This window comes from Petromyzon marinus, chromosome 72, assembly GCF_048934315.1.
Source record: "Petromyzon marinus isolate PM22_M1 ecotype Great Lakes invasive population chromosome 72, UKy_Petmar_22M1.pri1.0, whole genome shotgun sequence".
NCBI classification, from domain to species: Eukaryota; Metazoa; Chordata; class Hyperoartia; order Petromyzontiformes; family Petromyzontidae; genus Petromyzon; species Petromyzon marinus.
In genome coordinates, this window is record NC_133738.1 from 2,867,636 (window position 1) to 2,890,135 (window position 22,500).

The following is a 22,500-nucleotide window of genomic DNA, read 5'->3' on the forward strand; positions in this document are numbered from 1 at the left end:
GGAGGTCCGGTGGAGTGGTTTTGGTTTGTGTGTGTGTAGAGGAGAGACTGCCACTCCTCTGTCTGGAGCTGGACCGGTACCACCTGGATCTAACTACGGCATTCCGGAGGTCCGGTGGACTGGTTCCGGTGTGTGTGGGTGTAGAGGAGAGGCTGCCACTCCTCTGTCTGGAGCTGGACCGGTACCACCTTGATCTCTGCGGTATTCAGGAGGTCCGGTGGACCGGCTCTGGCTCCTGCCACCGTGAGGGGTGGACAGTCCCTCTACTCGGGGCAGCAGACTGCCAAACAACAGGGGTGTGGCTCTTCCTCTGAACAAAAGAATGAAGGGGGCGTGGGAGCGTGGCGGTGAGGTGTGGGAAGCCGTGAGCCCCAGGCTGCTTTGGGGTCGCCTTCCCATCGACCGGAGGCGTTGAGACCTCCGTGTCGAGACGATGCTCACAAGAAAGCTGTCTCTCTGGTGTGGGTCCAATCCGTATCAAGGACAATGCCGCAGATATTTCCAGAGTGCGTTCTTTGTCGCAAAGCATTGTGGGTCGATGCCGTGACGTGATTCCTTGTGAAAGGCTGCTTTTATATTCTTGGCACTTTGGGTAAAGGCATCGCCACGTAGATAGGGAAACGATAAAATAATAAAAATATAAAACAATACAATTCTCACGGCGTTTCGACTGCAGCAAGAACAACAACAATAACAAGAACAACAACCGCCATTCGCCACTAAGTGGCGGTGACGTCACCACGACGCTTGTGCCAGGCTATGTGCACCCTGAGGCCACGTGAAGTGTCGAACGCCCGCTGGCAGGAGGTCACGGGGCAGACCCAGGTGCCACGGGTCGACTGACTGAGATGACTGGCTGATGCACCACCTGTGCCCCCTACTGTGCCAACCTGCTGTGCTTTAGCCACCCGGCGCTCCGCTCGTTGTTGTGAGCGTCGCTCCTCCGCCCTCCGTTGTTGTTGGAGGGCGACTGCCTCCAACTGCCCAGTAGCATCCTTCACGAGCCTCCTCCACAGAGGCCGATCTTGACACCGCTGGTACCGCTCATCGGCAAGTCCACTCAGCTCCACGTCCTCCTGTACCACATCACTCCATCTCTTCTCTAGCCCGTGCCGCGCCCGCTTAGCCCCCTCGATCCGGCCGAGCAAAAGCTGTTTCGGCATGCGGTGGCTGGGCATGCGGGCTACATGACCCAGCCAACGCAGCCTTGCCCGCCGGAGGAGCTCACCGATGGGACCTTGCCCAGATCTTTCAAGGATCTGTGAGCCTCCTCCACAGGGTGTGAAAACCACAGCAAGAAGATGATGATGATTGCTGCTTTGTGTAGCAGTCGAAACGTCGTGAGAATTTTATTGTTTTATATTTTTTTTTATTATTTTCACTGCGGAGGAGAGGCTGCCACTCCTCTATCAGGAGCTGGACCGGTACCGCCTGGATCCCTGTGGTATTCAGGGGGTCTGGTGGACCGGCTCTGGCTCCTGCCACCATGAGGGGTGGACAGTCCTCTACTCGGGGCAGCAATACGAATTTTCTTGCTGTGGTTTTCACACCCTGATGATGATGATTGCTGCTCATGTTATGTCATGAGGATTTTATTGTTTTTTATTTTTATTATCTTATTGTTTCCCAATCTACGTGGTGGTGACTTTACCGAATGAACCAAGAATATGAATCCATCTATGTTCACACCTGATGATGATTGCTTCTCGTGTTGCAGTCGAAACGTCGTGAGAATTTTATTGTTTTATATTTTTATTATTTTATTGTTTCCCTTCTATGTGGTGGTGACTTTACCCAAAGAACCAACAATATGATCCCTGCAGTCACGGAAAGCTTTCAATCGGAATTTAACCACAGCTGTTTTAACACGAGGCAGGTTTTTCGCGACCATTATTATTCATAATAAAGGTTTTTGGATTAGATCGCGTTATTTATAAATGTGTCGTAACCCCTCCACCACCCGACACGGCCAAACGGCAAAAAAATGCGTCACGTTTACAAGTTTTGGTGGGGCTGATGGTAAGGCTCCATCTCTTAGTGGCACGCTCCAGTCTCAGCAGCAGCGTCTCCAACTCCTCCTCTGAATGAGCAGCTATTACCAAATCATCAGCATACATAACGTGGTTGAGCAATTGGGAGCCATCCCTTGACCGTACCCGGGCATCGATCAGCCTCCCATTGTATCTGTACCAGGTGGAAATTCCTCCGGTACAGCCAGAACTATTTAAGACCGGGAGCAAGTGGAGAGGGCTTTACCATTCTGGCGAATTGCCCGATGATGCTTTGATATAATCACCGGCGAAACATCACAGTACTAACACATTTTAAACGATGTTGATTCACTCTCCAACAACACACCGTTGTGGGGCTAAAGTAGTGAACTATTTTGTCCTTTACATTATGAGACCTCCTTTGCCAGTAACAAGATATATAGTAATAGGTTTTACCCTTTTAACTGGCACAAAAACTGACACCTTGATTCAAGGCATCGTGTTTGCAATAACCACAACACAAGCAGTCAAAATGCAAACAAAAAGAGACAACTCTGATAATGATATTGGCACTGTCCTTGAATTTGATATATTATTATCAGAGTTGTCTCTTTTGTTTGCATTTTGACTGCTGGTGTTGTGGTTATTGCAGACACGATGCCTTGAATAAAGGTGTCAGTTTTTGTGCCAGTTAAAAGGGGTAAAATCTATTTTTTTTGCTGATTGGCCGTGTCGGGTGGTGGAGGGGTTACGACACATTTATAAATAACGCGATCTAACCCAAAAACCTTTGTCGTGGACACAGCTGTTTTGTTGCCAAGAAAAGGGGAAAACTCTCTTCTCACATTTTGGTTACTGGCAAAGGAGGAGGTCCAATGATGGTGCCTCAAATATTGGAGGAAGTTGTCACCCCCTGTGAGTGGCTGGCTGAGGTGCCATCTGTTGAGGAAGTACTGAAGGCGATCCGGAGTCTGAGACCAGGAAAGGCAGCGGGCAGAGATGATCTCCCAAGCGAAATGCCGAGGGAGGGTGGAGTTTGTGCACAGACCGCCCTATATGACATCATAACAACAGTCTGGACCACTGGACGGGTTCCGCAGGATTGGAAGGATGCCCTGGTGGTCCCCCTATTTAAGAAGGGGGACCGCACAGACTGTAACAACTACAGGGGCATCTCACTCCTCAGTGTGCCGGGAAAGGTCCTGGCAAGGATTATTCAACATCGCCTTGCCAGGCACGCTGAGGAGAGGCTTGCGGAGCCCCAATGCAGTTTCAGGAAAGGGCGGTCCTGCACAGATGCCATATATTCTGTCTGTCTGCTACAGCAGAGGTGTAGGGAATTCCAACACGACCTACATCTCTGCTTTATTGACCTGGCCAAGGCCTATGATACCATCAGTAGGCCTGGGCTCTGGGTTGTTCTTCGTGCTTTCGGAGGCCCTGACCCTCTGCTCACGATCATTAAGGACCTTCATGATGCTGAGCGGGCCCGGGTAAAACTACGTGGCCGGGAGTCAGAGCCATTCCCTGTACACTTTGGGGTGCAACAGGGATGTCCTCTGGCTCCCACATTATTTAACATCTATTTCGACCGCGTAGTTCGTGAAGACTTTGATGGCTGTACCGGAGGAATTTCCACCTGGTACAGATACAATGGGAGGCTGATCGATGCCCGGGTACGGTCAAGGGATGGCTCCCTATTGCTCAACCACATTATGTATGCTGATGATTTGGTAATAGCTGCTCACTCAGAGGAAGAGTTGGAGGCTCTGCTGCTGAACCTGGAGCGTGCCACTAAGAGGTGGGGCCTTACCATCAGCCCCACCACAACTAAGCACCTTCCTGGGTATTTTGTACCATTAGACACTCCACCCCCACAACTCCCAATTGGTGATGGGGCAGTTGTGGAGAGGGTGGAGAGTTTCCCATACCTGGGCAGTGTGCTCATGACCAGCTCCGGTTTGACAGCAGAGGTCTCACTCCGAATCAGTCGAGCGGCAATAACTTTTCATCTGGTTGCGTAACGCTGTGTGGAAGCTACCTGGTCTGTCGCTCCGCACTAAACTTCAGGTCTTCTCGGCCACGGTCATTCCCTCCCTTCTCTACACTTGCAAAACGTGGACCCCCCTAATGGAACATCTTCGCCAGTTAGAAACATTTAGGCTGGCCTGCCTACGATCCATCCTGGGTTTAACCAGCAGGCTGGATTGTGTGAGGAGCTCACAAATCCTTGAAAGATCTGGGCAGGGTCCCATCGGCGAGCTCCTCCGGCGGGCAAGGCTGCGATGGCTGGGTCATGTAGCCCGCATGCCCAGCCACCACATGCCGAAACAGCTTTTGTTTGGCCGGATAAAGGGGGTGGTGATGGTGGTGGTGGTGACGGCGGTGGTGGTGGCGGCGGTGGTGGTGGCGGTGGTGGTGGTGATGGTGGTGGTGGTGGTGACGGTGGTGGCGGTGTTGGTGGCGGTGATGGCGGTGATGGCGGTGGTGATGCTGATGCTGCTTCTGACGATCATGCTATTGCTGATTATGACAATCATGACGATGATGGTAATGCTGATGATGACGATACTACTGATGATGATGACACTGCTACTGATAATGATATTACTGCTGCTGATGATGACGACGCTACTGATGATGATGATGATGATATTGCTGCTGCTGCTGATGATATTGCTGCTGATGATTTTGCTACTGATGATATTGCTGCTGATGATGATGATGCTACTCATGATGACACTGCTACTGATGATGATGATGATGATATTGCTGCTGATGATGATGATTTTGCCACTGATGATGATATTACTGCTGCTGATGATGACGGTGCTACTGATGATGATGACACTGCTACTGATGATGATGGTGATTCCGATGGTGATGATGATGATGACACTGCTACTGATGATGATGGTGATGCCGATGGTGATGATGATGATGATGCTACTGATGATGATGATGACACTGCTACTGATGATGATGCTACTGATGATGATGACACTGCTACTGATGGTGATGATGGTGATGTCGATGGTGATGATGATGGTGATGATGATGATACTGATGATGATGATGCTACTGATGGTGGTGATGGTGATGATGATATTGCTACTGATGGTGATGATGATATTGCTACTGATGATGATGACATTGCTACTGATGATGATGCTAACGATGGTGATGATAATGGTGATGATGCTACTGATGATGATGGTGATGATGATGACACTGCTACTGATGATGATGGTGATGATGATGGTGATGATGATGGTGATGGTGATAATGATGATGGTGATGATGGTGATGATGACACAGCTACTGATGATGATGACGCGACTGATGATGATGATGACGCTACTGATGGTGATGATGATGATGGTGATGATGATGATGATACTGATGATGATGATGCTACTGATGATGACGCTACTGATGATGATGGTGATGATGGTGATGATGATCATGACGCTACTGATGGTGATGATGATGACACAGCTACTGATGGTGATGATGATGATGGTGGTGATGATGATGATGCTACTGATGATGATGACGCTACTGATGGTGATGATGATGATGACACAGCTACTGATGATGATGACACAGCTACTGATGATGATGCTACTGATGGTGATGGTGATGATGGGGATGATGATGATGACACAGCTACTGATGATGATGACACTGCTACTGATGGTGATGATGATGATGACACAGCTACTGATGATGATGATAACGCTACTGATGATGATGATGACGCTACTGATGGTGATGATGATGATGATACTGATGGTGATGATGATGATGGTGATGATGATGATGACGCTACTGATGGTGATGATGATGATACTGATGGTGATGATGGTGATGATGGTGATGATGATGATGATGACACAGCTACTGATGATGATGATGATGACGCTACTGATGGTGATGATGATGATGCTACTGATGATGATGATGGTGATGATGATGCTACTGATGATGATGATGACGCTACTGATGGTGATGATGATGATACTGATGGTGATGATGGTGATGATGATGATGACACAGCTACTGATGGTGATGACGCTACTGATGATGATGATGATACTGATGATGATGATGATGATACTGATGATGATGCTACTGATGATGACGCTACAGATGATACTGATGATGGTGATGATGATGGTGATACTGATGGTGATGATGACGCTACTGATGATGACGCTACTGATGATACTGATGATGGTGATGATGATGATAGTGATGATGATACTGATGATGATGATGATACTGATGATGATACTGATGATGGTGATGATGGTGATGATGATGATGCTGATGATGATGACACTGCTACTGATGATGATGACACAGCTACTGATGATGATGACGCTACTGATGATGATGATGATACTGATGATGATGACACTGCTACTTATGATGATGATGATGACACAGCTACTGATGATGGTGACACTACTGATGATGATGCTACTGATGATGATGCTACTGATGATGACGCTACTGATGATACTGATGATGGTGATGATGATGATGGTGATGATGATACTGATGATGATGATACTGATGATGGTGATGATGATGATACTGATGATGGTGATGATGATGATGATACTGATGATGGTGATGATGATGATGATACTGATGATGGTGATGATGATGATACTGATGGTGATGATGATGATACTGATGATGATGATGATTCCTCACCGCGCCCCCGCCAGTTCATCGAGGAGCGCCTGGAGCTGCTGAACTCTGGACGAGGTTTTCACGACGAGTTCGAGGCGATGGTCAAGGAGCTGGCCGACTCATCATCCTCCTCCTCCTCCTCATCATCCACCTCGTCGCTGTGGGGAGTACGCAGGCAGGGAGGGTCGCTGATTGCGAGCGTCAGGGACCGGGCAAGGCCACAGCTCAGGCTGGCCTACAGAACGGTGAGTGGGTGAGTGAGTGGGTGAGTGGGTGAGTGGGTGAGTGAGTGAGTGAGTGGGTGGGTGAGTGGGTGAGTGAGTGGGTGGGTGAGTGAGTGGGTGGGTGGGTGGGTGAGTGGGTGGGTGAGTGGGTGAGTGAGTGGGTGAGTGGATGGGTGGGTGAGTGAGTGAGTGGGTGGGTGAGTGGGTGAGTGAGTGGGTGAGTGAGTGGGTGGGTGAGTGAGTGGGTGAGTGAGTGAGTGGGTGAGTGGGTGAGTGACTGAGTGAGTGAGTGACTGAGTGGGTGAGTGCTGAGCTTCCTCTCTCACTGATTGCTCCACCCCCTCCCCCCTTCCCCCTCCCTCCCTGACTCCCCCCCCCCTCCCTGACTCCTCCCCCCTCCCTCCCTGACTCCTCCCTCCCTGACTCCTCCCCTGTCCCTCCCCCCCCTCCCTCCCTGACTCCTCCCCCCTCCCTCCCTGACTCCTCCCTCCCTGACTCCTCCCCCCTCCCTCCCTGACTCCTCCCCCCCTCCTCCTTGACTCCTCCACCCCCTCCCTCCCTGACTCCTCCCCCCCTCCCTCCCCCCTCCCCCCCTCCCTCCCTGACTCCTCCCCCTCCCTCCCCCCTCCCTCCCCCCTCCCTCCCTGACTCCTCCACCCCCTCCCTCCCTGACTCCTCCCCCCTCCCTCCCTGACTCCTCCCCCCTCCCTCCCTGACTCCTCCCTCCTCCCTCCCTGACTCCTCCCCCCTCCCTCCCTGACTCCTCCTCCCTGACCTCTCCACCCCCTCCCTCCCCCCTCCCTCCCCCCCTCCCTCCCTGACTCCTCCCCCTCCCTCCCTGACTCCTCCCCCCCTCCCTCCCTGACTCCTCCCCCCCTCCCTCCCTGACTCCTCCCCCCCTCCCTCCCTGAATCCTCCCTCCCTGACTCCTCCCCCCTCCCTCCCTGACTCCTCCCCCCTCCCTCCCCCCTCCCTCCCTGACTCCTCCCCCCCTCCCTCCCTGACTCATCCCTCCCTGACTCCTCCCCCCCCCCTCCCTGACTCCTCCCCCCTCCCTCCCTGACTCCTCCCTCCCTGACTCCTCCCCCCTCCCTCCCTGACTCCTCCCCCCTCCCTCCCTGACTCCTCCCTCCCTGACTCCTCCCCCGTCCCTCCCCCCCCTCCCTCCCTGACTCCTCCCTCCCTGACTCCTCCCCCCCTCCCTCCCTGACTCCTCCCCCCTCCCTCCCTGACTCCTCCCCCCCTCCCTCCCTGACTCCTCCCTCCCGGACTCCTCCCCCCTCCCTCCCTGACTCCTCCCTCCCTGACTCCTCCCCCCTCCCTCCCCCCTCCCTCCCCCCTCCCTCCCTGACTCCTCCCCCCCTCCCTCCCCCCTCCCCCCCTCCCTCCCTGACTCCTCCCTCTCCCTCCCCCCTCCCTCCCCCCTCCCTCCCTGACTCCTCCCCCCCTCCCTCCCTGACTCCTCCCCCCCTCCCTCCCTGACTCCTCCCCCCTCCCTCCCTGACTCCTCCCCCCTCCCTCCCTGACTCCTCCCCCCTCCCTCCCTGACTCCTCCCTCCTCCCTCCCTGACTCCTCCCCCCTCCCTCCCTGACTCCTCCTCCCTGACTCCTCCACCCCCTCCCTCCCCCCTCCCTCCCCCCCTCCCTCCCTGACTCCTCCTCCCTGACTCCTCCACCCCCTCCCTCACCCCTCCCTCCCCCCCTCCCTCCCTGACTCCTCCACTCCCTCCCTCCCTGACTCCTCCCCCCCCTCCCTCCCTGACTCCTTCCCCCCTCCCTCCCTGACTCCTCCCCCCCCTCCCTCCCTGACTCCTTCCCCCCTCCCTCCCTGACTCCTCCCCCCTCCCTCCCTCCCTCCCTGACTCCTCCCCCCCTCCCTCCCTGACTCCTCCCCCCTCCCTGACTCCTCCCCCCCTCCCTCCCTGACTCCTCCCCCCCTCCCTCCCTGACTCCTCCCCCCTCCCTCCATGACTCCTCCCCCCCTCCCTCCCTCCCTCCCTGACTCCTCCCCCCCTCCCTCCCTGACTCCTCCCCCCCTCCCTCCCTGACTCCTCCCCCCCTCCCTCCCTGACTCCTCCCCCCCTCCCTCCCTGACTCCTCCCCCCTCCCTCCCTGACTCCTCCCCCCCTCCCTCCCTCCCTCCCTGACTCCTCCCCCCCTCCCTCCCTGACTCCTCCCCCCCTCCCTCCCTGACTCCTCCCCCCCTCCCTCCATGACTCCTCCCCCCCTCCCTCCCTCCCTCCCTGACTCCTCCCCCCCTCCCTCCCTGACTCCTCCCCCCCTCCCTCCCTGACTCCTCCCCCCCTCCCTCCCTGACTCCTCCCCCCTCCCTCCCTGACTCCTCCCCCCCTCCCTCCCTCCCTCCCTGACTCCTCCCCCCCTCCCTCCCTGACTCCTCCCCCCCTCCCTCCCTGACTCCTCCCCCCCTCCCTCCATGACTCCTCCCCCCCTCCCTCCCCCCCTCCCTGACTCCTCCCCCCCTCCCTCCCTGACTCCTCCCCCCCTCCCTCCCTGACTCCTCCCCCCCTCCCTCCATGACTCCTCCCCCCCTCCCTCCCTCCCTCCCTGACTCCTCCCCCCCTCCCTCCCTGACTCCTCCCCCCCTCCCTCCCTGACTCCTCCCCCCCTCCCTCCCTGACTCCTCCCCCCCTCCCTCCCTGACTCCTCCCCCCTCCCTCCCTGACTCCTCCCCCCCTCCCTCCCTCCCTCCCTGACTCCTCCCCCCCTCCCTCCCTGACTCCTCCCCCCCTCCCTCCCTGACTCCTCCCCCCCTCCCTCCATGACTCCTCCCCCCCTCCCTCCCTCCCTCCCTGACTCCTCCCCCCCTCCCTCCCTGACTCCTCCCCCCCTCCCTCCCTGACTCCTCCCCCCTCCCTCCCTGACTCCTCCCCCCCTCCCTCCCTGACTCCTTCCCCCCTCCCTCCCTGACTCCTCCCCCCTCCCTCCCCCCTCCCTCCCTGACTCCTCCCCCCCTCCCTCCCTGACTCCTCCCCCCCTCCCTCCCTGACTCCTCCCCCCTCCCTCCACCCAAACCTCGCAGGCGAAGGATTCCGCCAAGCTGCTGAGGTTCCGCCCCCAGGCCCCCGCCCCGCCCCCCACCCCGCCGCCCCCCACCCCGCCCCCCACCGGGGAGGGGGAGGCTGCCGTGGGGGGCGGGGCTAGGGGCGGGGCTTGGGGCGGGGCTAGGGGCGGGGCTAGGGGCGAGTCGGTGTCCCTGGGGGCGGGCCGCTCGCCGCTGCCTCTCAGCCGCACCTTCGCCATCAAGCGGACGATGAGCCTCAGTCACCCAGTCACCCAGTCAGTCACTCAGTCAGTCACTCACCCAGTCAGTCACTCAGTCACCCAGTCACTCAGTCACCCAGTCACTCAGTCAGTCACTCAGTCAGTCACTCACCCAGTCAGTCACTCAGTCACCCAGTCAGTCACCCAGTCAGTCACTCAGTCAGTCACTCACCCAGTCAGTCACTCAGTCACCCAGTCACTCAGTCAGTCACTCAGTCAGTCAGTCACCCAGTCACCCAGACAGTCACCCAGTCAGTCACTCAGTCAGTCACTCAGTCAGTCAGTCACTCAGTCACCCAGTCAGTCACTCAGTCAGTCACCCAGTCACCCAGTCAGTCACTCAGTCAGTCACTCAGTCAGTCACTCACCCAGTCAGTCACTCAGTCACCCAGTCACTCAGTCAGTCACTCACCCAGTCAGTCACTCAGTCAGTCACTCAGTCAGTCAGTCACTCACCCAGTCACTCAGTCAGTCAGTCAGTCACCCAGTCAGTCACTCAGTCACCCAGTCAGTCACTCACTCAGTCACCCAGTCACTCAGTCAGTCACTCACCCAGTCAGTCACCCAGTCACTCAGTCAGTCACTCAGTCAGTCACTCAGTCAGTCACTCAGTCAGTCAGTCACTCACCCAGTCACCCAGTCACTCAGTCAGTCACTCAGTCAGTCACCCAGTCACTCAGTCAGTCACCCAGTCAGTCACTCAGTCACTCAGTCACTCACCCAGTCACCCAGTCACTCAGTCAGTCACTCAGTCAGTCACCCAGTCAGTCACTCAGTCAGTCACTCACCCAGTCAGTCACTCAGTCACTCAGTCAGTCACTCACCCAGTCAGTCACTCAGTCAGTCACTCAGTCAGTCACTCAGTCACTCAGTCACTCAGTCAGTCACTCAGTCACTCAGTCAGTCACCCAGTCACTCAGTCAGTAACTCAGTCAGTCAGTCAGTCACTCAGTCACTCAGTCAGTCACTCAGTCAGTCACTCAGTCACTCAGTCAGTCACCCAGTCACTCAGTCAGTCACTCAGTCAGTCACTCAGTCAGTCAGTCAGTCACTCAGTCACTCAGTCAGTCACTCAGTCAGTCACTCAGTCACTCAGTCAGTCACCCAGTCACTCAGTCACTCACTCAGTCACTCAGTCACTCAGTCAGTCACTCAGTCAGTCACCCAGTCACTCAGTCACTCAGTCAGTCACTCAGTCAGTCACTCAGTCAGTCACTCAGTCAGTCACTCAGTCAGTCACCCAGTCAGTCACTCAGTCACTCAGTCAGTCAGTCACTCAGTCAGTCAGTCAGTCACTCAGTCAGTCCGTCACCCAGTCACTCAGTCAGTCACTCAGTCAGTCACTCAGTCACTCAGTCAGTCACTCACCCAGTCAGTCAGTCAGTCACTCAGTCACCCAGTCACTCAGTCAGTCACTCACCCAGTCAGTCAGTCAGTCACTCAGTCACTCAGTCAGTCACTCAGTCAGTCAGTCACTTAGTCAGTCACTCAGTCACTCAGTCAGTCACTCAGTCAGTCACTCAGTCAGTCACTCAGTCACTCAGTCACCCAGTCACTCAGTCAGTCACTCAGTCACTTAGTCAGTCACTCAGTCACTTAGTCAGTCACTCAGTCAGTCACTCAGTCACTCAGTCAGTCAGTCACTCAGTCAGTCACTCAGTCAGTCACTCAGTCAGTCACTCACTCAGTCAGTCACTCACTCAGTCAGTTACTCAGTCACCCAGTCACTCAGTCAGTCACTCACTCAGTCAGTCACTCAGTCAGTCACTCAGTCAATCAGTCAGTCACTCAGTCACTTAGTCAGTCACTCAGTCACTCAGTCAGTCACTCAGTCAGTCACTCAGTCAGTCACTCAGTCACTCAGTCACCCAGTCACTCAGTCAGTCACTCAGTCACTTAGTCAGTCACTCAGTCACTTAGTCAGTCACTCAGTCAGTCAGTCACTCAGTCAGTCACTCAGTCAGTCACTCAGTCAGTCACTCAGTCAGTCACCCAGTCAGTCAGTCACTCAGTCACTCAGTCAGTCACTCAGTCAGTCACTCAGTCACTCAGTCAGTCACCCAGTCACTCAGTCAGTCACTCAGTCAGTCACTCAGTCAGTCACTCAGTCAGTCAGTCACCCAGTCACTCAGTCAGTCACTCAGTCAGTCACTCAGTCAGTCACTCAGTCACTCAGTCAGTCACTCAGTCAGTCACTCACCCAGTCACTCAGTCAGTCACCCAGTCACTCAGTCAGTCACTCAGTCAGTCACTCAGTCACTCAGTCAGTCAGTCACCCAGTCAGTCACTCAGTCAGTCACTCAGTCAGTCACTCAGTCACTCACCCAGTCACTCAGTCAGTCACTCCATCAGTCACTCAGTCAGTCACTCAGTCACTTAGTCAGTCACTCAGTCACTCAGTCAGTCAGTCACTCAGTCAATCAGTCAGTCACTCAGTCAGTCACTCAGTCAGTCACTCAGTCACTCACCCAGTCACTCAGTCAGTCACCCAGTCACTCAGTCAGTCACTCAGTCAGTCACTCAGTCAGTCACTCAGTCACTTAGTCAGTCACTCAGTCACTCAGTCAGTCATTCAGTCAGTCACTCAGTCAGTCACTTAGTCAGTCACTCAGTTAGTCACTCAGTCAGTCACTCAGTCAGTCACTCAGTCACTCAGTCAGTCACTCAGTCACTCAGTCAGTCACTTAGTCAGTCAGTCACCCAGTCACTCAGTCAGTCAGTCACTCAGTCAGTCACTCAGTCAGTTACTCAGTCACTCAGTCAGTCAGTCACTCAGTCAGTCACTCAGTCAGCCACTCAGTCACTTAGTCAGTGACTCAGTCAGCCACTCAGTCAGTCAGTCACTCACTCAGTCAGTCACTCAGTCAGTCAGTCACTCAGTCACTCACTCAGTCAGTCACTCAGTCAGTCACTCACTCAGTCAGTCACTCAGTCAGTCAATCAGTCAGTCACTTAGTCACTCAGTCAGTCACTCAGTCAGTCACTAAGTCAGTCACTCAGTCAGTCACTCAGTCAGTCACCCAGTCACTCAGTCAGTCACTCAGTCAGTCACTCAGTTAGTCAGTCAGTCACTCAGTCAGTCACTGAGTCAGTCACTGAGTCACCCAGTCAGTCACTCAGTCACTCAGTCAGTCACTCAGTCAGTCACCCAGTCACTCAGTCAGTCACTCAGTCACTCACTCAGTCACTCACTCAGTCAGTCACTCAGTCACTCACTCACTCAGTCACCCCACTCAGTCCCTCAGTCAGTCACTCAGTCAGTCAGTCACTCAGTCAGTCAGTCACTCAGTCACTTAGTCAGTCAGTCGCTCAGTCACTCAGTCAGTCACTCAGTCAGTCACTCAGTCACCCAGTCACTCAGTCACTCATTCAGTCACTCAGTCAGTCAGTCAGTCACTCAATCAGTCACCCAGTCACTCAGTCAGTCACTCAGTCAGTCACTCAGTCACCCAGTCACTCAGTCTGTCACCCAGTCACTCAGTCAGTCACTCAGTCAGTCACTCAGTCAGTCACTCAGTCACTTAGTCAGTCACTCAGTCAGTCAGTCACTTAGTCACTCACTCAGTCAGTCACTCAGTCACTCACTCAGTCACCCCACTCAGTCCCTCAGTCAGTCACTCAGTCAGTCAGTCAGTCACTCAGTCACTTAGTCAGTCAGTCGCTCAGTCACTCAGTCAGTCACTCAGTCAGTCACTCAGTCACCCAGTCACTCAGTCACTCATTCAGTCACTCAGTCAGTCAGTCAGTCATTCAATCAGTCACCCAGTCACTCAGTCAGTCACTCAGTCAGTCACTCAGTCACCCAGTCACTCAGTCAGTCACCCAGTCACTCAGTCAGTCACTCAGTCAGTCACTCAGTCAGTCACTCAGTCACTTAGTCAGTCACTCAGTCAGTCACTCAGTCAGTCACTTAGTCAGTCACTCAGTCACTCAGTCAGTCACTCAGTCAGTCACTCAGTCAGTCACTCAGTTACTCAGTCAGTCACTCAGTCAGTCACTCAGTCACTCAGTCAGTCACTCAGTCAGTCACTCAGTCAGTCACTCAGTCAGTCACCCAGTCACTCAGTCAGTCACTCAGTCACTCAGTCAGTCACTTAGTCAGTCAGTCACCCAGTCACTCAGTCAGTCAGTCACTCAGTCAGTCACTCAGTCAGTTACTCAGTCAGTCACTCAGTCAGTCACTCAGTCACTTAGTCAGTGACTCAGTCAGCCACTCAGTCAGTCAGTCACTCACTCAGTCAGTCACTCAGTCACTCAGTCAGTCAGTCACTCAGTCAGTCACTCAGTCAGTCAGTCACTCAGTCACTCAGTCAGTCACTCACTCAGTCAGTCACTCACTCAGTCAGTTACTCAGTCACCCAGTCACTCAGTCAGTCACTCACTCAGTCAGTCACTCACTCAGTCAATCAGTCAGTCACTTAGTCACTCAGTCAGTCAGTCACTCAGTTAGTCAGTCACTCAGTCAGTCACTGAGTCACCCAGTCAGTCACTCAGTCACTCAGTCAGTCAGTCACTCAGTCAGTCACTCAGTCAGTCACTCAGTCAGTCACTCACTCAGTCAGTCACTCACTCAGTCAGTTACTCAGTCACCCAGTCACTCAGTCAGTCACTCACTCAGTCAGTCACTCAGTCAGTCAGTCACTCAGTCAGTCACTCAGTCAGTCACTCAGTCAGTCAGTCACTCAGTCACTCAGTCAGTCACTCAGTCACTCACTCAGTCAGTAACTCAGTCACCCAGTCACTCAGTCAGTCACTCACTCAGTCAGTCACTCAGTCAGTCAATCAGTCAGTCACTTAGTCACTCAGTCAGTCACTCAGTCAGTCACTAAGTCAGTCACTCAGTCAGTCACTCAGTCAGTCACCCAGTCACTCAGTCAGTCACTCAGTCAGTCACTCAGTTAGTCAGTCAGTCACTCAGTCAGTCACTGAGTCAGTCACTGAGTCACCCAGTCAGTCACTCAGTCACTCAGTCAGTCACTCAGTCAGTCACCCAGTCACTCAGTCAGTCACTCAGTCACTCACTCAGTCACTCACTCAGTCAGTCACTCAGTCACTCACTCACTCAGTCACCCCACTCAGTCCCTCAGTCAGTCACTCAGTCAGTCAGTCACTCAGTCAGTCAGTCACTCAGTCACTTAGTCAGTCAGTCGCTCAGTCACTCAGTCAGTCACTCAGTCAGTCACTCAGTCACCCAGTCACTCAGTCACTCATTCAGTCACTCAGTCAGTCAGTCAGTCACTCAATCAGTCACCCAGTCACTCAGTCAGTCACTCAGTCAGTCACTCAGTCACCCAGTCACTCAGTCTGTCACCCAGTCACTCAGTCAGTCACTCAGTCAGTCACTCAGTCAGTCACTCAGTCACTTAGTCAGTCACTCAGTCAGTCAGTCACTTAGTCACTCACTCAGTCAGTCACTCAGTCACTCACTCAGTCACCCCACTCAGTCCCTCAGTCAGTCACTCAGTCAGTCAGTCAGTCACTCAGTCACTTAGTCAGTCAGTCGCTCAGTCACTCAGTCAGTCACTCAGTCAGTCACTCAGTCACCCAGTCACTCAGTCACTCATTCAGTCACTCAGTCAGTCAGTCAGTCATTCAATCAGTCACCCAGTCACTCAGTCAGTCACTCAGTCAGTCACTCAGTCACCCAGTCACTCAGTCAGTCACCCAGTCACTCAGTCAGTCACTCAGTCAGTCACTCAGTCAGTCACTCAGTCACTTAGTCAGTCACTCAGTCAGTCACTCAGTCAGTCACTTAGTCAGTCACTCAGTCACTCAGTCAGTCACTCAGTCAGTCACTCAGTCAGTCACTCAGTTACTCAGTCAGTCACTCAGTCAGTCACTCAGTCACTCAGTCAGTCACTCAGTCAGTCACTCAGTCAGTCACTCAGTCAGTCACCCAGTCACTCAGTCAGTCACTCAGTCACTCAGTCAGTCACTTAGTCAGTCAGTCACCCAGTCACTCAGTCAGTCAGTCACTCAGTCAGTCACTCAGTCAGTTACTCAGTCAGTCACTCAGTCAGTCACTCAGTCACTTAGTCAGTGACTCAGTCAGCCACTCAGTCAGTCAGTCACTCACTCAGTCAGTCACTCAGTCAGTCAGTCAGTCACTCAGTCAGTCACTCAGTCAGTCAGTCACTCAGTCACTCAGTCAGTCACTCACTCAGTCAGTCACTCACTCAGTCAGTTACTCAGTCACCCAGTCACTCAGTCAGTCACTCACTCAGTCAGTCACTCACTCAGTCAATCAGTCAGTCACTTAGTCACTCAGTCAGTCAGTCACTCAGTTAGTCAGTCACTCAGTCAGTCACTGAGTCACCCAGTCAGTCACTCAGTCACTCAGTCAGTCAGTCACTCAGTCAGTCACTCAGTCAGTCACTCAGTCAGTCACTCACTCAGTCAGTCACTCACTCAGTCAGTTACTCAGTCACCCAGTCACTCAGTCAGTCACTCACTCAGTCAGTCACTCAGTCAGTCACTCAGTCAATCAGTCAGTCACTCAGTCACTTAGTCAGTCACTCAGTCACTCAGTCAGTCACTCAGTCAGTCACTCAGTCAGTCACTCAGTCACTCAGTCACCCAGTCACTCAGTCAGTCACTCAGTCACTTAGTCAGTCACTCAGTCACTTAGTCAGTCACTCAGTCAGTCAGTCACTCAGTCAGTCACTCAGTCAGTCACTCAGTCAGTCACCCAGTCAGTCAGTCACTCAGTCACTCAGTCAGTCACTCAGTCAGTCACTCAGTCACTCAGTCAGTCACCCAGTCACTCAGTCAGTCACTCAGTCAGTCACTCAGTCAGTCACTCAGTCAGTCAGTCACCCAGTCACTCAGTCAGTCACTCAGTCAGTCACTCAGTCAGTCACTCAGTCAGTCACTCAGTCACTCACTCAGTCACTCAGTCAGTCACTCAGTCAGTCAGTCACTCAGTCACTCAGTCAGTCACTCACCCAGTCACTCAGTCAGTCACCCAGTCACTCAGTCAGTCACTCAGTCAGTCACTCAGTCACTCAGTCAGTCAGTCACCCAGTCAGTCACTCAGTCAGTCACTCAGTCAGTCACTCAGTCACTCACCCAGTCACTCAGTCAGTCACTCCATCAGTCACTCAGTCAGTCACTCAGTCACTTAGTCAGTCACTCAGTCACTCAGTCAGTCAGTCACTCAGTCAATCAGTCAGTCACTCAGTCAGTCACTCAGTCAGTCACTCAGTCACTCACCCAGTCACTCAGTCAGTCACCCAGTCACTCAGTCAGTCACTCAGTCAGTCACTCAGTCAGTCACTCAGTCACTTAGTCAGTCACTCAGTCACTCAGTCAGTCATTCAGTCAGTCACTCAGTCAGTCACTTAGTCAGTCACTCAGTTAGTCACTCAGTCAGTCACTCAGTCAGTCACTCAGTCACTCAGTCAGTCACTCAGTCACTCAGTCAGTCACTTAGTCAGTCAGTCACCCAGTCAGTCAGTCAGTCACTCAGTCAGTCACTCAGTCAGTTACTCAGTCACTCAGTCAGTCAGTCACTCAGTCAGTCACTCAGTCAGCCACTCAGTCACTTAGTCAGTGACTCAGTCAGCCACTCAGTCAGTCAGTCACTCACTCAGTCAGTCACTCAGTCAGTCAGTCACTCAGTCAGTCACTCAGTCAGTCAGTCACTCAGTCACTCAGTCAGTCACTCAGTCACTCACTCAGTCAGTAACTCAGTCACCCAGTCACTCAGTCAGTCACTCACTCAGTCAGTCACTCAGTCAGTCAATCAGTCAGTCACTTAGTCACTCAGTCAGTCACTCAGTCAGTCACTAAGTCAGTCACTCAGTCAGTCACTCAGTCAGTCACCCAGTCACTCAGTCAGTCACTCAGTCAGTCACTCAGTTAGTCAGTCAGTCACTCAGTCAGTCACTGAGTCAGTCACTGAGTCACCCAGTCAGTCACTCAGTCACTCAGTCAGTCACTCAGTCAGTCACCCAGTCACTCAGTCAGTCACTCAGTCACTCACTCAGTCACTCACTCAGTCAGTCACTCAGTCACTCACTCACTCAGTCACCCCACTCAGTCCCTCAGTCAGTCACTCAGTCAGTCAGTCACTCAGTCAGTCAGTCACTCAGTCACTTAGTCAGTCAGTCGCTCAGTCACTCAGTCAGTCACTCAGTCAGTCACTCAGTCACCCAGTCACTCAGTCACTCATTCAGTCACTCAGTCAGTCAGTCAGTCACTCAATCAGTCACCCAGTCACTCAGTCAGTCACTCAGTCAGTCACTCAGTCACCCAGTTACTCAGTCTGTCACCCAGTCACTCAGTCAGTCACTCAGTCAGTCACTCAGTCAGTCACTCAGTCACTTAGTCAGTCACTCAGTCAGTCAGTCACTTAGTCACTCACTCAGTCAGTCACTCAGTCACTCACTCAGTCACCCCACTCAGTCCCTCAGTCAGTCACTCAGTCAGTCAGTCACTCAGTCACTTAGTCAGTCAGTCACTCAGTCAGTCACTCAGTCAGTCACTCAGTCACCCAGTCACTCAGTCACTCATTCAGTCACTCAGTCAGTCAGTCATTCAATCAGTCACCCAGTCACTCAGTCAGTCACTCAGTCAGTCACTCAGTCACCCAGTCACTCAGTCAGTCACCCAGTCACTCAGTCAGTCACTCAGTCAGTCACTCAGTCAGTCACTCAGTCACTTAGTCAGTCACTCAGTCAGTCACTCAGTCAGTCACTTAGTCAGTCACTCAGTCACTCAGTCAGTCACTCAGTCAGTCACTCAGTCAGTCACTCAGTTACTCAGTCAGTCACTCAGTCAGTCACTCAGTCACTCAGTCAGTCACTCAGTCAGTCACTCAGTCAGTCACTCAGTCAGTCACACAGTCACTCAGTCAGTCACTCAGTCACTCAGTCAGTCACTTAGTCAGTCAGTCACCCAGTCACTCAGTCAGTCAGTCACTCAGTCAGTCACTCAGTCAGTTACTCAGTCAGTCACTCAGTCAGTCACTCAGTCACTTAGTCAGTGACTCAGTCAGCCACTCAGTCAGTCAGTCACTCACTCAGTCAGTCACTCAGTCACTCAGTCAGTCAGTCACTCAGTCAGTCACTCAGTCAGTCAGTCACTCAGTCACTCAGTCAGTCACTCACTCAGTCAGTCACTCACTCAGTCAGTTACTCAGTCACCCAGTCACTCAGTCAGTCACTCACTCAGTCAGTCACTCACTCAGTCAATCAGTCAGTCACTTAGTCACTCAGTCAGTCAGTCACTCAGTTAGTCAGTCACTCAGTCAGTCACTGAGTCACCCAGTCAGTCACTCAGTCACTCAGTCAGTCACTCAGTCAGTCACCCAGTCACTCAGTCAGTCACTCAGTCAGTCACCCAGTTAATCAGTCAGTCACTCAGTCACTCACTCAGTCAGTAACTCAGTCACCCAGTCACTCAGTCAGTCACTCAGTCAGTCACTCAGTCAATCAGTCAGTCACTTAGTCACTCAGTCAGTCACTCAGTCAGTCACTAAGTCAGTCACTCAGTCAGTCACTCAGTCAGTCACCCAGTCACTCAGTCAGTCACTCAGTCAGTCACTAAGTCAGTCACTCAGTCAGTCACTCAGTCAGTCACTGAGTCACCCAGTCAGTCACTCAGTCAGTCACTCAGTCAGTCACCCAGTCACTCAGTCAGTCACTCAGTCACTCACTCAGTCACTCACTCAGTCAGTCACTCAGTCACTCACTCACTCAGTCACCCCACTCAGTCCCTCAGTCAGTCACTCAGTCAGTCAGTCACTCAGTCACTTAGTCAGTCAGTCAGTCGCTCAGTCACTCAGTCAGTCACTCAGTCAGTCACTCAGTCACCCAGTCACTCAGTCACTCATTCAGTCAGTCAGTCAGTCACTCAATCAGTCACCCAGTCACTCAGTCAGTCACTCAGTCAGTCACTCAGTCACCCAGTCACTCAGTCAGTCACCCAGTCACTCAGTCAGTCACTCAGTCAGTCACTCAGTCAGTCACTCAGTCACTTAGTCAGTCACTCAGTCAGTCACTCAGTCAGTCACTTAGTCACTCACTCAGTCAGTCACTCAGTCACTCACTCACTCAGTCACCCCACTCAGTCCCTCAGTCAGTCACTCAGTCACTTAGTCAGTCAGTCGCTCAGTCACTCAGTCAGTCACTCAGTCAGTCACTCAGTCACCCAGTGACTCAGTCACTCATTCAGTCACTCAGTCAGTCACTCAATCAGTCACCCAGTCACTCAGTCAGTCACTCAGTCAGTCACTCAGTCACTCAGTCAGTCACCCAGTCACTCAGTCAGTCACTCAGTCAGTCACTCAGTCAGTCACTCAGTCACTTAGTCAGTCACTCAGTCAGTCACTTAGTCAGTCACTCAGTCACTCAGTCAGTCACTCAGTCAGTCACTCAGTCAGTCACTCAGTTACTCAGTCAGTCACTCAGTCAGTCACTCAGTCACTCAGTCAGTCACTCAGTCAGTCACTCAGTCAGTCACTCAGTCAGTCACCCAGTCACTCAGTCAGTCACTCAGTCACTCAGTCAGTCACTTAGTCAGTCAGTCACCCATTCACTCAGTCAGTCAGTCACTCAGTCAGTCACTCAGTCAGTTACTCAGTCAGTCACTCAGTCACTCAGTCACTTAGTCAGTGACTCAGTCAGTCACTCAGTCAGTCACTCACTCAGTCAGTCACTCAGTCACTCAGTCAGTCAGTCACTCAGTCAGTCACTCAGTCAGTCACTCAGTCAGTCACTCACTCAGTCAGTCACTCACTCAGTCAGTTACTCAGTCACCCAGTCACTCAGTCAGTCACTCACTCAGTCAGTCACTCAGTCAGTCACTCAGTCAATCAGTCAGTCACTTAGTCACTCAGTCAGTCACTCAGTCAGTCACTAAGTCAGTCACTCAGTCAGTCACTCAGTCAGTCACCCAGTCACTCAGTCAGTCACTCAGTCAGTCACTCAGTCAGTCAGTCACTCAGTCAGTCACTAAGTCAGTCACTCAGTCAGTCACTCAGTCAGTCACTGAGTCACCCAGTCAGTCACTCAGTCAGTCACTCAGTCAGTCACCCAGTCACTCAGTCAGTCACTCAGTCACTCACTCAGTCACTCACTCAGTCAGTCACTCAGTCACTCACTCACTCAGTCACCCCACTCAGTCCCTCAGTCAGTCACTCAGTCAGTCAGTCACTCAGTCACTTAGTCAGTCAGTCAGTCGCTCAGTCACTCAGTCAGTCACTCAGTCAGTCACTCAGTCACCCAGTCACTCAGTCACTCATTCAGTCAGTCAGTCAGTCACTCAATCAGTCACCCAGTCACTCAGTCAGTCACTCAGTCAGTCACTCAGTCACCCAGTCAGTCACTCAGTCAGTCAGTCACTCAGTCACCCAGTCACTCAGTCAGTGACCCAGTCACTCAGTCAGTCACTCAGTCAGTCACTCAGTCAGTCACTCAGTCACTTAGTCAGTCACTCAGTCAGTCACTCAGTCAGTCACTTAGTCACTCACTCAGTCAGTCACTCAGTCACTCACTCACTCAGTCACCCCACTCAGTCCCTCAGTCAGTCACTCAGTCACTTAGTCAGTCAGTCGCTCAGTCACTCAGTCAGTCACTCAGTCAGTCACTCAGTCACCCAGTGACTCAGTCACTCATTCAGTCACTCAGTCAGTCACTCAATCAGTCACCCAGTCACTCAGTCAGTCACTCAGTCAGTCACTCAGTCACTCAGTCAGTCACCCAGTCACTCAGTCAGTCACTCAGTCAGTCACTCAGTCAGTCACTCAGTCACTTAGTCAGTCACTCAGTCAGTCACTTAGTCAGTCACTCAGTCACTCAGTCAGTCACTCAGTCAGTCACTCAGTCAGTCACTCAGTTACTCAGTCAGTCACTCAGTCAGTCACTCAGTCACTCAGTCAGTCACTCAGTCAGTCACTCAGTCAGTCACTCAGTCAGTCACCCAGTCACTCAGTCAGTCACTCAGTCACTCAGTCAGTCACTTAGTCAGTCAGTCACCCATTCACTCAGTCAGTCAGTCACTCAGTCAGTCACTCAGTCAGTTACTCAGTCAGTCACTCAGTCACTCAGTCACTTAGTCAGTGACTCAGTCAGTCACTCAGTCAGTCACTCACTCAGTCAGTCACTCAGTCACTCAGTCAGTCACTCAGTCAGTCACTCAGTCAGTCACTCAGTCAGTCACTCACTCAGTCAGTCACTCACTCAGTCAGTTACTCAGTCACCCAGTCACTCAGTCAGTCACTCACTCAGTCAGTCACTCAGTCAGTCACTCAGTCAATCAGTCAGTCACTTAGTCACTCAGTCAGTCACTCAGTCAGT

At 53.0% G+C, this 22,500-nt stretch overlaps 1 protein-coding gene across 1 annotated transcript in view; it reads left to right on the forward strand.

The window, feature by feature from the left end:
- The window catches only part of LOC142906944 (uncharacterized), a 45,367-nt gene that overhangs the window by 10,631 nt on the left and 12,236 nt on the right, over window positions 1-22,500 (forward strand). Inside the window, exons 3-4 of the mRNA XM_076055745.1 lie at window positions 6,731-6,940; window positions 9,960-10,216. Of these exons, the coding sequence (XP_075911860.1) occupies window positions 6,731-6,940; window positions 9,960-10,216 (467 nt within the window). The remainder of the gene's footprint in view (window positions 1-6,730; window positions 6,941-9,959; window positions 10,217-22,500) is intronic.